The 16,823-nt window shown below is 41.9% G+C and overlaps 1 protein-coding gene across 1 annotated transcript in view; it reads left to right on the top strand.

The window, feature by feature from the left end:
- Positions 1–16,823, top strand: part of DDX10 (DEAD-box helicase 10) — a 256,489-nt gene that overhangs the window by 404 nt on the left and 239,262 nt on the right. Inside the window, exons 2-3 of the mRNA XM_008156071.3 lie at positions 14,875–14,935; positions 15,961–16,091. Of these exons, the coding sequence (XP_008154293.2) occupies positions 14,875–14,935; positions 15,961–16,091 (192 nt within the window). The remainder of the gene's footprint in view (positions 1–14,874; positions 14,936–15,960; positions 16,092–16,823) is intronic.

A 16,823-nucleotide genomic window follows, 5' to 3' on the forward strand; every position in this document is an offset into this window, starting at 1 on the left:
GTGACCCTGGGGGTCCTGTGGAGGCCCTACAGGGGTCTCCTGGGCGCCACAGCCTAGGCCTCCCGTGAGGCCTGGCCGCTGTCCTGCTCACCACACTGTTCGTGGTCAAGATGGAAATGCAGTGGTACTTAAAGGGTAGGGAGGTTAACGCTGTAACAGTTCCAGGAATATACAGAATAATGCCAACGACAATAACGGTAATAATGACAGCAACGTTTTATTAAGCCACTTAGCATGTGTTTTACATTTTTTGGCTTGATCTCAGATATGGATTTTATCCCCATTTTACAGATGAAAGCATTGAGGCTCCGAGAGGATAAGAAACTTGTCCCAAGCCTACTAGTAGTAGGTGGCGTGGAAAGGGAACCTAAACCCATGTCTTTTTTTATTCCAAGCTTTTGCTTTTAACCACCATGCCCGGCTTGCATGCATCAACATCATCCATCTTCCTTCCTGTGCCTGTCTCATTCTCTCTACCTGCTTTATGTCCCCCTTCAAGAACTGGGAAGAAAAACTAGACTGCGGGTCTGTTTCTAGTGTCTACCATCCCACATGGTAGCTGATATTCCTAGGTGATTTTCCCAGTAGATATCACTTTGACCTCTTGACCTCTTCCCCCATCAGGCTCCTTGGGGCTGTCAGTACCCCTCTTTTCCTTCCCCCTAATTCCCATATCTGTGACCTTCAACCACCTCACTCAGCCTCTCAGTGATTGCTCCCTTCTAGTGCAGTGTAATCAGGAATTTAACATGTGGGATATTTCTGGAATTAAAGTCACCGTGTGTTGTGCTGCTATAGCTTTTCTTTAAACCCTTAAATCAACAGTAAGGTTAGAGAGAGCCTAGAGTGTGTTTTGGCTTTTGAGTTGAGATGATGGTGATCTAATAATCCTAGCTTTTGTTCATCAGATGACTGAGTGACTTTGGGCAAGTTACTCTGTTGGCTTCCCTATTCTATCTAATAAAAGAGTAATATGCAGATTGACCATCACTGCAACACACAATATAGCTGCCCCCATGTGGTCAAAGATCCTGCCCCCATGTGGATACAAGATGGCCACCACAAGATGGCCAGCAGGGGAGGGCAGTTGGGAGGTACCAGGCCTGTAAGGGAGGGCAGTTGGAGGCGATCAACCCTGCAGGGGAGGGCAGTTAGGGGTAACCAGGCTGGCAGAGGAGGGAAGTTGGGGGCAAACAGGCTGGCTGGGGAGCAGTTAGGCATCAATCAGGCTGGCAGTGGAGTGGTTAGGGGGTGATCAGGCTGGCAGGCAGAAGTGGTTAGGGGCAATCAGGAAGGCAGGCAGGTGATCAGTTGGGAGCCAGGAGTCCTGGATTGTGAGAGGGATGTCTGACTGCCCGTTTAGGCTCAATCCGGGATTGGGCCTAAACGGGCAGTCAGGCATCCCTCGAGGGGTCCCAGGTTGGAGAGGGTGCAGGCTGGGCTGAGGGACACGCCCCCCCTCTGTGCACGAATTTCGTGCATCTGGCCTCTAGTTTTTTATAAAAGGCATAGAAATGTTTACCTTACAAGTTGTGGAGAGTTAGTAAGAATGCATACAAAGCATTCTACACAATGCTTGGTACATAAATATTGCATATATTAGCTGTTATGTTACTACTGCTGCTATATACATAGCATCTCACGAAGCCATTGTAAATTACTACTGGATTGTAAATTTTGACTCTTCATCGAAGACTAGAATTGTTCTGGGGTTTAGCCTCAGCCCTTGTTTCTTCCCACTCTGTTCTTTTCCCTGGTGTAATCTCACGGTTTGTTCTTATGGACCAGTGACTGCTGCTTCTTATATTCTACCCAGAGCTCTTCTGAGTTCATATCTTTTTTATTCTGACTGTGCTGGATGTCTTTACCTGTGTCTTAGGATACCCTGACTGCCTCAAGGCAAAAACTGAGCTCATTATCTTTTTCTTCTAAATTCTCAGTCTTGTGTATTAATTTCCTATTGCCATTGTAACAATTTATCACAACCTCAGGGGCTTAAAACATGTTATGCAAAGTGCTGAAGTCCCAGAAAACCTTAGCAGTTGGTTCTTAGATTCCCAGAGAAGTAACCCGGAGGACTGGCTATGAAAGACGTGGGTTTATTAGGACTTACATGCTCACCGGTGTTGGCTGACTGGTGAAGTTTACTGCCACACCAGCTTCCACCAGTGAAGTTGAACTGCTAAGTTGGATGGCCTGCACGGGGCGACCGGCTGGTGTTATTGTTTCACCACCATCCAGACTTTCCCAGCACAAGGTTTTATAGAGTACAGAAAACTTAGAAAACAGGACATACAGGGAGAAGGGTACCTGTGTGAGATCAAAACACTAGCTGTTTTCTTGACGAAGGAGCTGGCCAGGCTCCCAAGGTCTCACAGTCCGCATACTGATGGCCTTCACTGTATTTCCCTAAGGGAGGGGGAGTTGGAGTATGGGAAGGGGCCCATAGTCTCACTTATCATACATAACAGAAAATTACTCTCTCACTATTCTGAAAGCCAGAAATCTGAAATCATGGGCACACACTCTGGAGGCTCTAGGGCAGGAGTGGGGAACCTTTTTTCTGCCAAGGGCCATTTGGATATTTATAACATTCGCAGACCATACAAGATTGTCAACTTAAAAATTAGCCTGCTGTATTTGGTCAAACATTTAATTAACTCACTCCTAATGCCTTGTCAGGGCCAGACTAAATGACGTTCCCCCACCCTGCTCTAGAGGAAAATGGATTTCTTCTTCTAGCTTCTGCTAGCTATTTGTGTTCCTTGGCTTGTGGCTGCATCACTCCAATATCTGCCTACTTGGACACATTGCCTTCTGCTGTTCAGTATCAAATCTACTTGTGCTCTTTTTTAATAAGGACACTTCTGGGGCCGACAGATAATCAAGGATAATCTTCACATCTCAAGATTATTAATCACATGTGCAAAGTCACTTTTACCATATAAGATGACATTCACAGTTCCAGGGGTTAGGCTGTGGGCATATTTGGAGATCATTATTTAGCCTACCACATCTTAGCCTACCTTCTAAGCAGATTGCTGAGCTAGAAACCTGGGAGTAATCCTAGAGATTTCCCTGTTACAACTCTTATATCCCCTCAGTCACATTGATGATCTTAAATTTCTCAAACGTGTCTCCATTCCCACTGCTGTGCCTTAGTTCAGGCCCCATCATTTCTTGCCTGGTTACTACAGTAGCTATTGCTTATAATAGAGGCCAGCAAACTTTCTGTCAAGGACCAAGTAGTGAATGGTTTCAGCTTTGCAGGTCAGAAGGGTGGATCTACTCAGCTCTGACATTGTAACACAAAAGCTTCCATGGAAATATTTAAACAAATGGGTGTGCACTAGTTGTGTTCCAGGAGAACTTTAATTATTAAAACAGGTGACTGATGGGATTTGGCCTTTATGCCTTGTCCCCCTCTAATCTATCCTCCATATTGCTGCTAGAATGATGTTTTTCCAAGATGAAAATCCAGTCACTTAACTCCTGAACAAAACTTTTCCTTGCTTCACAATTACTTTCAGGAAAATGGTTAAACAGATTAACTTATCAACATGCTCTAGTCCAGTGGAAGAATAAGTTATTTGTGGTCAAGCAGACCTGGTTTAAATCTCAGTTTGGGTATTGACTAGCCACATTTCTTAATGTTCCTGAGCTCAGTTTCTTCATTCAACGAGATTAACCACCATTTGTAAGGCTCAAATGAGGTAATGTTTGTAAAGCAAGCAGTCTGTGATAGGTATACATGAAAGCACAACTTGCAGTTTTGTGAATTGTTCGTGCTCTTTGATTCTTCTCATCCTGGTACTTGATGTCCCCACTACAGTGAGAAATCCCCTTCCTCCACATTAGGGACACCTACTTGTCCTCTCAGATTTAAATTTCTCTTCCTGCCCTCCCCCCAGGTGGAGTTAGGGCTGCTGTGCTTCTGTAGCATTTTGTATACACCTTTATTATAGTATTTATCACCAGGTTGTGATGATTGGCTTCTTTAACTTCTTTGTTAACTCCCCCACTTGACCAGTGGTTGGCAAACCGCGGCTCACGAGCCACATGCGGCTCTTTGGCCCCTTGAGTGTGCGGGCCAAAGAGCCGCATGTGGGCGCACATGTACGGTGCGATTGAAACTTCATGGCCCATGTGCAGAAATCTGTTTTCGGCTCTCAAAAGAAATTTCAATCGTTGTACTGTTGATATTTGACTCTGTTGACTAATGAGTTTGCCGACCACTGCACTAGACCATAAACCTCTGAAGGTCAGAGACCATTGATTTAATCATTACGTTTGCTTTGCTCTCCCCAGAGGCTGGTCATAGAGTGCTTGTCCTTGAGTAGGTGCTCAGCTGGTGTTTAGATATTGTTTGGTGCACAATGACCTTTTCCAGATGGGTTTATTCTAGTTGATAACATTGGTGCATTCTTTTTGGCTTCTTATTTTAAACTAGAGGCCTGGTGCACGGATTCATGCATCGGTGGGGTCCCTCAGCCTGGCCTGCACCCTCTCGCAATCCGGGACCCCTCGGGAGATGTCAGATAGCTGATTTTGGCCCGATCTCTGCAGGCCCAATCCAGACAGGAGGGAGCCCAGTCCTGTGCGTTGAGCGTCTGTTCCCTGGTGGTCAGTGTGCGTCATTGTGACTGGTCGATTGGTCGTTCGGTCACTTGGTCGCTTAGGCTTTTATATATATAGATTACTCATATTTACTAAGCATTTACATGTGTTGACTTGCCATCTCTTCAAATAACAAATAACCCTATGAGATTGTTCCCATTATGCAGGTGAGGAAACTTGAAGGCACAATAAGGTTTAATAATTTGTGCAAGGTTTAATAATTTAAACAAGTGAAAAAGTAAAAGTTCTAACCCAGGTAGCCTAAGTCTGATGCCAGAGCTCCAACCCACTACACTTACTGCGTTGCAATGCACAGATGTTTAAATCTTTTCATTAAATTGAAAGAGCAGTTTTCCCCCTTATTATTCTGTTTTAGTTTTTTAAATCTTAGAAGTATTGTTTTAAGACCTTGTCAATAGAAAATTGAAGAGTGAAATCAATTGCCAGGGCTACAAATCCCAGAATGCATCAAAGCAGATTTGTTATTCTGGAGGTAACTAAGGGGCAGAGCCTCAGCCTATGACCCCTCAGATGGTAGCATTTATGCAAAAAACTTGTTACAGTGATGTAGTACACAGGTGGTACTTAATAGCCTGAGCAATTTGATTCAGAAACATTTTGAAACAATTTGACAGGTACTTGTTAAAGTAGGTCTAGGTAAAAATAGATGAAAAACAAAACAAAAAAAAACCATGTCTGTGACCCTAGGGAGGTGGGTGGGATTGATACATTTTGACAAATGTAATAAATATGTACAATGCTGTGGTGTTAGAGGATCATGTAATTAAGAGAAAAAAGGCTGTGTTATCTGGCCAGATGAATTGGAAAAATGTTTTTCTTCTGGGCACCCTTGCTCCTGGTGGTTGTAGCCTCAGGCCTGGCTTGAGGTTGGACCTCAGCCTTACTAGAGGCCTTTGTGTAGTATGCAAACTGTCCAGTGGTTGTAGCCATGAGTGGAATTAGTTCTTTTATTTATTATTATTATTTTATTTATTTATTTTAAAAAAATCTTTATTGTTCAGATTATTACAGTTGTTCCTCTTCCCCCCCCCCCCTATAGCTCCCCTCCACCTGGTTCCCACCCCACCCCATGCCCTTACGCGCCCCTCCCCACCCCCCGTCCTCATCCATAGGTGTATGATTTTTGTCCAGTCTCTTCCCACACCCCCCACACAGACACCCCTTTCCCCCTGAGGATTGTCAGTCCACTCCCATTCTATGCCTCTGATTCTATTATGTTCACCAGTTTATTCTGTTCCTCAGATTTTTTATTCACTTGATTTTTAGATTCACTTGTTGATAGATATGTATTTGTTGTTCATAATATTTATCTTTACCTTTTTCTTCTTTTTCCTCTTCTTAAAGAATACCTTTCAGCATTTCATATAATACTGGTTTGGTGTTGATGAACTCCTTTAGCTTTTTCTTATCTGTGAAGCTCTTTATCTGACCTTCAATTCTGAATGACAGCTTTGCTGGGTAGAGTAATCTTGGTTGTAGGTTCTTGCTATTCATCACTTTGAATATTTCTTGCCACTCCTGTCTGGCCTGCATAGTTTCTGTTGAGAAATCAGCTGACACTCGTATGGGTGCTCCCTTGTAGGTAATTAACTGTTTTTCTCTTGCTGCTTTTAAGATTCTCTCTTTGTCTTTTGCTCTTGGCATTTTAATTATGATGTGTCTTGGTGTGGTCCTCTTTGGATTCCTTTTGTTTGGGGTTCTCTGCATTTTCTGGACTTGTAAGTCTATTTCTTTCACCAGGTGGGGGAAGTTTTCAGTCATTATTTCTTCAAATAGGTTTTCAGTATCTTGCTCTCTCTCTTCTTCTGGCACCTCCATAATTCTGATGTTGGTACACTTGAAGTTGTCCCAGAGGCTCCTTACACTATCTTCCTATTTTTGGATTCTTTTTCCTTTTGCTTTTCCGGTTGAGTGTTTTTTGCTTCTTTGTATTTCAAATCTTTGACTTGATTCTTGCGATCCTCTAGTCTGCTGTTGGGTCTTTGTATATTATTTTTAATTTCAGTCAGTGTATGCTTAATTTCTGGTTGGTCCTTTTTCATATCCTCGAGGGTCTCGCTAAATTTATCGGCCTTTTCTAGAAAATTCTTAAAAAACCTTATAACTGTGCTTTTGAACTCTATATCAGTCGTTTGCTTTCCTCCATTTCTTTCGTTTGTGACCTGTTTCTTTGTCTCTGCATTTTGGCTGCTTCCCTGAGTTGATAGAGTGGCTTTGTGTGCTAGGTGTCCTATAGGGCCCAGTGGCTCAGCCTCCCCAGTTACCTGAGGTGGACACTCTTGGTGCACCCCTTTGTGGGCTGTGTGCACAGTCTTGTAGTTAAGCCTCGATTGTTGTTGGTATCACTGGGAGGAATTGACCTCCAGGCCAATTGGCTGTGAGGATCAGCTGTGTCTATGATGGGAGCACTTCTGTGCTGGAGACACCCTTATGAGACAAGACTTGCTTCAGTGGGGCTTTGGTGCTCACTGAGTCTGCCCCCTGAGTGTGTCCCTTATGGATCTGAGGAGTTGTAATCTGGATGGTCCTACTCTGACCCCTGGGTACACTGGCTCTTGGATCTCCAAGGAGGTGCTAATTTAGCCTCTGCCTGAGGCCACCGAGCAGGAGCTATGGAGAGATCTGCAGATTCCTCTTCTTTTTTGGGTTTTGGAGGTGCCCAGATGAGGCCCAGCTGTGAAGCAATGCAAGCTGCTGTGGGGCCTTGGGCCTTCTTTTGGATGTTCTGGGTCTTTCTGACTCAGCTGCAGTTTGTTAGTAAGTTTAGTTTTCAAAGGACCAGGCCATTCATATGCAAAAGCCTCTGGGCACAGCTTGGATGGGGCGGAGTCTCAGGGCAGAGCTAACAGCAATGGCTTCCCGTCAGTCCTGCCCTAAGAGGCCCCCAGGTCTCAGTGTCCTGCGGTAATCACTGCAGGCACCTCTGAGAGAAAGCCGCCCTCGAGTTCCGCCCGCTGCCAGACAGTCCAGTTTCTGCCCATATGAGTCTGGGTCCCCAGAGTGTTGCCCAGAACTGGAGTTTAGAGCAGTAGGGAGCTTGTGTCTCCCTTCGAATTGAAAAAGCCAGCTGCATACTCAGTTGCCAGCCCTCTCCTTGAGTTCCTTCGTACCTCTGGACTTTACTTCCGCACCTCCTCTGAGTCTCAGTGTGCTTTTCTCTATACTTCTAGTTGTGGAATTTCCACTCAGCCAGCCTTTCTGTGGTTCTGGATGATGTCTGTTTTGTCTTTCAGTTGTAGTTTTGAAGTGGTTGTGCGTGGCAGCAAGTTCAGGTGTTTACCTATGCTGCCAGCTTGGTTTGGAACTAGTTCTTGAATGATGTGTTCTCCAGTAAAAAATATTGGCAAGGACATTGTAAGTGGAGGAAGCAACTGAAAAATAATCTGCTTTACTTAAAGTCAACTGATTGTAAATGTTAATCACATCTATAAAATACCTCACAGCAACATGAAACTAGTGTTTGACCAAACAGTTAGGTACTCTAACCTAGCCACATTAACTCAAAAAATTAACTGGCACATCATGTGTAGCAATTTAGAATAAAATTTCACAGAACAGCCCTAATTGGTTTGGCTCAGTGGATAGAGCTCGGCCTGCGGACTGAAGAGTTCCAGGTTCGATTTGGTCAAAGGCATGTACCTTTGTTGCGAGCACATCCCCAGTAGGAGGTGTGCAGGAGGCAGCTGGTTGATGTTTCTATCTCTCTCCCTTCTTCTCTGTAAAAAAAAAAAAAATAAAAATATATATATATATATATATATATATACACATATATATATACATATATACACACATATATATATATATATTTTTAAAAAATTCACAGAACAGTTCATATTTCCTAAGCCAGTTTCACTGGAATTAACATGGTTTTTTGTTTGTTTGATTGTTCATTTTTTTTGTTTTGTTTTGCTTTGCTTTGTTTTATAGGAGCTAAAAGGAGTTTTAATGTAAAGTGCATTGATAAAAATATTGAAACAAATTTTCTGAACTATTTCAATGAAAAAAAAAAACATTAGAAAATACAAAAAGATGGGAAAATACAGTGTACTTGGAGGGGGGGAAATACTCCTTGGAGTGTGGTTTGTGTTCCTGTATTGATGAGGGTGGAGAAGAGGGTTGGAGGTGGACTGTGAATGGTTTAGGAGGCTGTTGTTGGTAGAATAATGGCCTCTTAAATATGTCTAAATCCTAATCCCCAGAATAAGTTACATGGCAAGGGCTAATTAAGGTTGCTAATCAGTTGACGTTAAAATAGGGCTATTGATCTGGATTATCCAATCAATCACCTAAAGGTTCTTAAATGTAATGTGGACGAGGGAGGCAGAAGAGTCAGTGTCAGAGTGCTGTGAAGTGAGAAGACTTCCCTTCATTGCTGGCTGGCTTTGAAGATGGAAAGGGGCCACAAGCCAAGGGAAGTGAGCAGCCTCTAGAAGCTGGAGAAAGCAAGGAAATGGATTCTCTCCTAGAGCCACCAGAAAGAATGTAACCCTGCCAACAACCTTGACTTTAGTTGAGTGAGACTCATTTTGGACTTATTTGTAAGTTAATAAATTTATGTTGGTTTAAGCCACTGTTTGTGGTAATTTGCTATAGCAACAATAGGAAATTTATAGAGGCCATGCTCAGAGACTGTATCTGGAAGCAGTTAGGAGTTGTTGTTTTTTTGGCGGGGTTGGGGGGCAGTTAGAGAACATATAAATGGTCTGGAGGCCAGGAGACAAGGTAGGAGACTATTGGGATAGTCTAGGTCTTGGGTCCTCTGAGAGGCAGGTGCCAAGATGGAATGAAGTAAGTTGGAGTTTGTTTTTTTTTGAAATGTTGGTGAAGGTGAAGGAGAGGGAACAGAAATAGGGAGGGAAAAGAGAGAGGATGGAAGGAGGAACAGGTAGGAAGAGTCGTTGCCTGCAGCACAGTTCAAAGAAAGCTTCAGATGGTGCTAAAGTTGCCCATTCAAGGAATCTCCCTTCTGGATGGAATGAATGGGTCTTCAGTCCTACTGCTGCGGTGTTCAGTTGTTGGGAGCAGGCCAGGGAAGCATGGCATTTTCTGTGGTGAATCTAGGGAGTGACTACTTGACATTGTCAGCCAGATGCCCCCCCCCCCCCCCCCCCCCCCCCGTGGGAGATTTGGATGATGTATTTCTAACACCCACCACGTAAGGGGTGTGTCCTGCAGGGGTTGGGGACTGAAGCTTTGAGAGATGTTGAGCAACTGTTTTCACTGTTGCTGAATGACTCAAACTCTCTGCACCCGAGATTGATTTAGACTTTATCATAATCAGCTGTGCTCTATAGGCAGTACTCTGCATCCTAATCCGGGTTTCTTTTTCCTTAATCAGAATTTTGTGTGTATAATTTGAGGCAGATTGCTTTTCTTCTCTTGATTGCAATAGGTGGAGCAAACTAGGTTTGGGATGTAAAAATGTTATTCTTTTTTTGTGAGAAAGAAGGGAATTGTAATAAATATATAAGCATACCATAGAGACATTGTGGATTCATCCTAATAAAGCAAGTTGTAATCTTGCTGCTGATAGAGTGTCTTGCCTTTAATTTATTAAAAACACAACATTACCCTGGCCAGTGTGGTTCAGTAGATAGAATGTCGGCCTATGGACTGACATTACCGGGTTCGATTACCGGTCAAGGGCATGTATCTAGGTTGCAGGTTCAATCCCTAGCCACGGGTTCCCAAGCCCGGGTTGGGGTTCGATCAGGAGGCAACCAGTGGATGTGTGTCTTTCACATCGATGTTTCTTTCTCTTTCTTTCCCTTTCTCTCTCTCTCTCCCACCCCCATCCCTTCCACTCACTCTGAAAATCAATGGAAAAAATATCCATGGGTGAGGATTAACAACAAAAACAAACACAACAGCTGTGAAGTACAGTAAAGTGAAGAGCAATAAAACAAGTTGTGCCTGTAATAGGAGAATGGTTAAGTGATATCCACTCTATTCTTCACTCTGCCCCCTTCCACTTTTTCACCAACGTTCGTAGTCTATAACAGGTACCATCACTGAAACATATGCTCTTTGATTTTGGAAGAATATTACAGATTTTAGAATGAGTGTGAAGGTTGGAAAGACAAGGTGATTTTTCTAGGAAAAGAAAGGGATGAAGGAAATGGGTAAGGGTGTTATTTTATTTGTAGGAACCATACCCATCTTCTGCTGTGGTTTCTAAGTACAGTAAAACCTTGACATAACGGACTAAATCAGGGGAGGTTTTCTGAATGTGTATGTTAAAAAATTAACAAATTAGTTAGTTTACCTGTTTGTACTTATGTACATGTTTGTGTAATTAAAATTAAATATGTATGAAAAGCTTAATTTTACAGAAAAATTTTCTGTATGTGTTATAGTAATTTTAAATTTATACTGAATAGGTCTAGTAATTGGGTGCATTTGTTATCGGTGGAAGTTGTGTATCCCATTCCCCACTGAATGCTTGGGGGGGGGCGGGGGGGGCGGAGTCCTTACAGTATCTCGAGAAAAACAATTTTCTGAGACTTGCACGGGAGGATTAGTGATTTTTATTTGGGTGAAATTATATCCCTGAGTTTCTAAAGTCCCATTTCCCTTAACCCAGTCCTGGAAGAAGTACAGCTGGGGATTCAGTAGAGCTAAAATCAAAGCTAGTGTCCAGAGTTTCTGTTCCATGTTGCAAGCTGGTCTAGTTCAGCAGTAGGCTAGCTCCAGTCCGTTAACCCACTGTAGGCAGAGGAGCCAAGAGAGCATCGCCCTGCAACAAGAGTCCCCAAAGAGCCGAGAGAGCAAACTCCTTTGTTCGGGGAATTAAGTTATCCCACACCTTCCCAGGCTTGCAGTGGCCATGGCCATTTTGGCCAATGACCTCTTTTCCAGGTGTGACTGACAGTAAGCACCTTCACTAATTCCCCTAACTTTACTGGGCATACCTCTATCTTTCTTCCTGCCCAGTCCCTCTGCCAGCATTCTTCAGGAGATAGAGATTAGTGGCTGCTTCCTAGGGAGTGTTTAACTGTAGCTCCCTGACAAAGCTGCCCAAATGACATGCCTATAATATTTGGCCTTTCCTTTGCTCCTTTTCTGTTATTAATAACTAGGTTAATTACAGCGGTATCACATTTGCCAGTCACTGTGAGTGAACAAATGCACATGGCTGGTGTGTGGCTTAGCGCATGTCTGAACATTGGCCAGCCCGCATTAAAACTGCCACAAAGCCCAGCTGGTGTGCCTTGGTGGTTGAGCATTGACCCATGAACCAGGAGGTCACGGGTTTTGGGCTTGATCCCTGGTAGGGGGCATGCAGGAGGCAGATGATCAGTAGATACTCATCAGTGATGCTTCTATCCCTCTCTTCTTCTCCCTTCCTCTCTCTGAAAAAAAAAAAAAAATTAAACGAAAACACAAAAAACTGCTGCAGAAAGTCACATCACACAGCCATCGAACTAATTATCTCGCGTGATGAGGTGTGGTCACATGCTAATCATTAGCCAAACATTGCTTATGAGCAATGACGTATGGGTTTAAATATGTAGAATATAGTTGTAGATATGTAATATTTATTTATGCCAGCAAAATTACTACAGTGTGTTTTCCAACATATGTCCTATTTGCTAAAATTTATTAAAAATAACGGTGAACTAATAACAAAAAAATAACCTGTTAATTTAATTATAAGCAAATCTTGGTTAAAAGCATTTAAAAATTAACGGTGTTAATTTTCACATAGGACATACGGACCAGAAATTTTGTCCATTAAATCCAAAGTCCATTAAATCGAGGTCTGCAACATTGAGGGTTTATTATATTTCTTGGAATGTAATTGAGAATCTTCTAGAACAGGGTCAGCAAACCTTGTCTGTAAAGGGCCAGATAGTCAATACAGACATACCTTGTTTTATTGCATCTCACTTTATTGTTCTTCACAGATGTTGCATTTTTATTTTTATTTTTGCTAATCTTTCCATTGATTTTTAGAAAGAGTGGAAAGTGGAGAGACAGAAACACACATGTGAGAGAGACACATGATTGGTTGTCTTCAGCATGTGCCCCGACCAGGGATTGAGTCTGCAATCGAGGTCCATGCTCTTGACCAGAATTGAATCTGGAACCTTTCAGTCTGAGGGCTCTATCCACTGAGCCAAACCGGCTAGGGAGGTGTTGCATTTTTACAACTTGAAGGCAAGATCCTCCACCAGCAAAAAGGTTACTTTGCTTTGTTGAGTACCCGCTTTATTTTAGTGTTCTGGAACCGAACCCACAGTATCTTTGAGGCTTTGTGGGCCATACCCTGTCTGTCACAACTACATAGACAATATGTAAATGAATGGTTGTAGCTGTGCTCCAGTAAAACTGTATTTACAAAAATAGGCACCAAATTGGATTGAGCCATACTTCTGTTCTAGAGCATTAGCAGGATAACAATGTCCTTCAGTTTTTTGGTGACTTCTTTTTAAGACTGTGGTGTATAGCTTTACATTGTCATGGCTGATAGAGTCTGGACATGTTTTATCCTTCCAGACTCTTCCTTTAGGAGGTTAACAGACTTTAGAAAGAAGTGTTTGTTTCAAGAGCCCACTTTGCCTATTCTGTATTTCTAAGAGGGATTGAATAATATGTTGCCTGTCTAGTTCTTTCTGTAAGCATCCCATTCTCTGAAAACACGTACCAAGGTGGACTGCACCTAATTTTACTGTCCTGTTTAGAAGATTACCTTCTAAATGAGGTAATTTTCTCCTTCTAATGCAGTACACTGATTCTGCCTTCTCTTACCTGGAATGATTTGTAGGGATTAAGGCAATGTTTTAATATTTCTGTTTTCAGCATTGGAGGCCAAGAGTAACCTGTCTGGACTACAGTAAAAATCTTGGGAAAAATGTGTAGACTGTAAAATGAAATACAAGCTGTCATCCTTTTATTGCCTGGAGTGTAATTTAAATAAATGAATCTTACGAATGCAAGCTCCCCCTTTTGTGAATTATGAATAATTTGTCAGCCTATTCTCATATCTGAACAGTAGTTTTTGCTTTCAGCATGTGTAATAAAATAATTCTCCTGAACAGCCTAAATGAAATTCAGAAAATTGGGTTGATGCTAATGAAGCACATCAGTAATGCACATTTAGATAATGTAAAGTTAAAGGACAAAGTCTTCTTTTTGGGGCATCAGAGTATGGTTGAGACACTTCCCTGGTTATCTATATAATAAAGATGTAATATGCAAATGGTCGTTACACCGTGAAGCATAACGAAAGACTGGATCACGGATCAGCAGGAGGGTGGGGCAGCGAGCTGCAAGTGGGGTGGTGGAGAGCTACAGGAGGGGGTAGGGCAGCAAGCTAGGAGAGGGGGAGTTACAGGAGGATGGGGCAGCGGGCGGAGAGCTACTGGTGAGCTACTGGTGCACGGATTAGTGCACAGGGCTACTAGTTACTAAATAATGCCCCTCCTTTACTTCCAAATAAGTAGTTGTCAGATTGGATTTCGCATGCCACTGATTTATGGTTAAACTTTGAAAGGTTTGTGCTAACAAGATATATTTCTCCAACTAACTTAAATCTATTCTCCAATATGTGTAAATAGAACTATTCTCAACATTTTCTGTGATTTATTTATAGTCATTTTGTGTCTTATTTCTTAAACTGATAATTCTTTGAAGGATGGTCTGAAAGTAAATTTTATTCCTAAAATTGACGTGGTGATAACTTATTGTGTTAACATTTTAGAGTTGAAGGATGTTCAAGGTAGTAGTATGTGTTGAGTGAATTTTTTTTTTTTTTTACCATTTAAAGTTATTATGAACTTACATTTTAATTTTTATTGATTTCCGAGAGGAAGAGAGAAGGGAGAGAGAGATAGAAATATCAGTGATGAGACAGAATCATTGATCAGCTGCCTCCTGCATTGCCCCCTACTGGAGATTGAGCCCACAACCCAGGCATGGGCCCTGACTGGGAATTGAACCGTGACCTCCTGGTTCATAGTCTAATTCTCAACCACTGAACCACACTGGCCGGGCTACAACCTTATATTTTTGATAACAGCTTCCTCGAGGAATATTTCCTTTCAAAAGGAATAATGGTTTTCAGTTAGAACTCATGATTGAATTTAATCCTGTAGTACCAGGGGTAAGCTAGGCACCATAATATAAACCTCTAGCTCCCCAAATAAATAAATAATGGTTTTGTTGTAAGACAAATCAGTTATGTAGTCTGTTATTTTGCCTTATTTGACAAAGTCTTCTTTTTCTTTTTAGATAAATGTAAATGAAATAACAAGATTTTCAGATTTCCCCTTGTCTAAAAAAACATTGAAAGGTAGGTAAATGATGATCTTGGAACATGTTGGAGTTCTTAATGCTTTTTATAAATGACAACAGATTTTGAAAGTTTAACCTGAAAATCTTTATTTCGGCAAGTAATTTTGATACCATGACAAGAAACTATTCACTTAAGTTTTTTTTTTTAATTTAGTTATAAGAAGAATCTAGGTATATTCTTCCTCTTCTTCTTTTAAAAAAATATATATATTTTATTGATTTTTTTACAGAGAGGAAGGGAGAGGGATAGAGAGTTAGAAACATCGATCAGCTGCCTCCTACACACCCCCTCCTGGGAATGTGCCTGCAACCAAGGTACATGCCCTTGACCGGAATTGAACCTGGGACCCTCGAGCCCGCAGGCCGACGCTCTATCTGCGGAGCCAAACCGGTCAGGGCCATTTAAGTTTTACCAATTTGTCATTCTCATACTTTCTGGACTAAAGAACAGTAGTGATGAAAGAAGATGCTAGGGCCTCTGTATAATTAAAATGAAGCCTAATTATGTTAATATGAGCAGGAGAACAAACAAAAATGCGATACCTTTTGTTTTAGTTTGCTAGTGCCACTAGACAAAAAAACCACAGACTTGGGTGGCTTGAACAAAGAAACTTATTTTCTCTTAGTTCTGGAGGCTGGGAATCCAAAGATCAGGATGGTGGTAGAGTTGGTTTCTTCGGAGGGTCATAATGGGCTTACAGAAGGCCTCTCCTTGGCTTTATATGGCCGCTCTCTTGCTGCCTCTTCATGGAATTATTCCTCTGCACTCACATCTCTCATGTTTTTGTCCAAATTTCTCCTTTTTATAAGGACACCAGTCAGATTGGATTAGGACCTACCCAAATAAAAGGGCTGTTTTTGACTCAGTCATCTCTTTAAAGGCCCTGTCTCTGAATACAGTCACATTCCAAAGTACAGGGGTGGGTTAGGGTCTCAACACATAAGGGGCCCTCAACATATGCACAGTTCAGCCCATACTTCTATAGGAATTTCTCTAGAGTGTTATTCTCTTCACACCTGCAGGTTTGCAAGAAGCCCAGTACCGTTTGGTAACTGAGATACAGAAGCAGACCATTGGGTTGGCTTTGCAAGGTAAAGATGTCCTCGGAGCTGCCAAAACTGGATCTGGCAAGACTTTGGCTTTCCTTGTTCCAGTAAGTAGCTTATTCATATTGGGTCAGATTCTTTATTATATGATTTTAGAACATTTTGTGCCTAGATAGAAGCTAACTATGTCAAGAGTTATTTCATGTTGAATTTCCCTGGTTAGAATGCAAGCTTTATCAGACAGGTGTCTTCTTCTTCACCCTGGTCCTAACATAGCACCTTGTACATGTGAGCAGTCAGTAATTTACTTAGTGAATTATTGTGTCTCGACAAGCCATTCCAGGGTGGTAGGTCAGAATGGTTCTGCTCTGCTGAACGACGGTCGAGGGAGGCTATTGCTGCGCTCCCCTTGCAAATCTGCCAGTTGCATTTATACTTGCCATTTGTTTAGGATGAAGCTGAAATATCCTCACTTTAAGAAGATTGGGTCACTCTTTGAGAAATGATATCTATCCTTTATAGCACTAAAACAATAGAGCCTCTTAGGAATTGACTTATATTTCAGTTATGCAGCTGGTTTCATAATTTAGTTCCTTCAAAATAATTGGCTCATAAAAAAATCACATTTAAGTTTTTGTTCCAAGTATTGCAAAACCATTTTTCTCTTAAATCCTAATTTTTATAATGATGTGACTCCACAATTAAAAAACTGTCACTGTGTAACTATAGTAGCGACACAAAATGAGTTTATTTTGATGTGGTTTCTGTTCAGAAAATGGTGACATATTTTTCTGAAATCTGTTTTAAGGGTTTGGGCTATGCAGGACTTTCTCTGATTG

Source organism: Eptesicus fuscus, chromosome 13, assembly GCF_027574615.1.
Source record: "Eptesicus fuscus isolate TK198812 chromosome 13, DD_ASM_mEF_20220401, whole genome shotgun sequence".
NCBI lineage: Eukaryota > Metazoa > Chordata > Mammalia > Chiroptera > Vespertilionidae > Eptesicus > Eptesicus fuscus.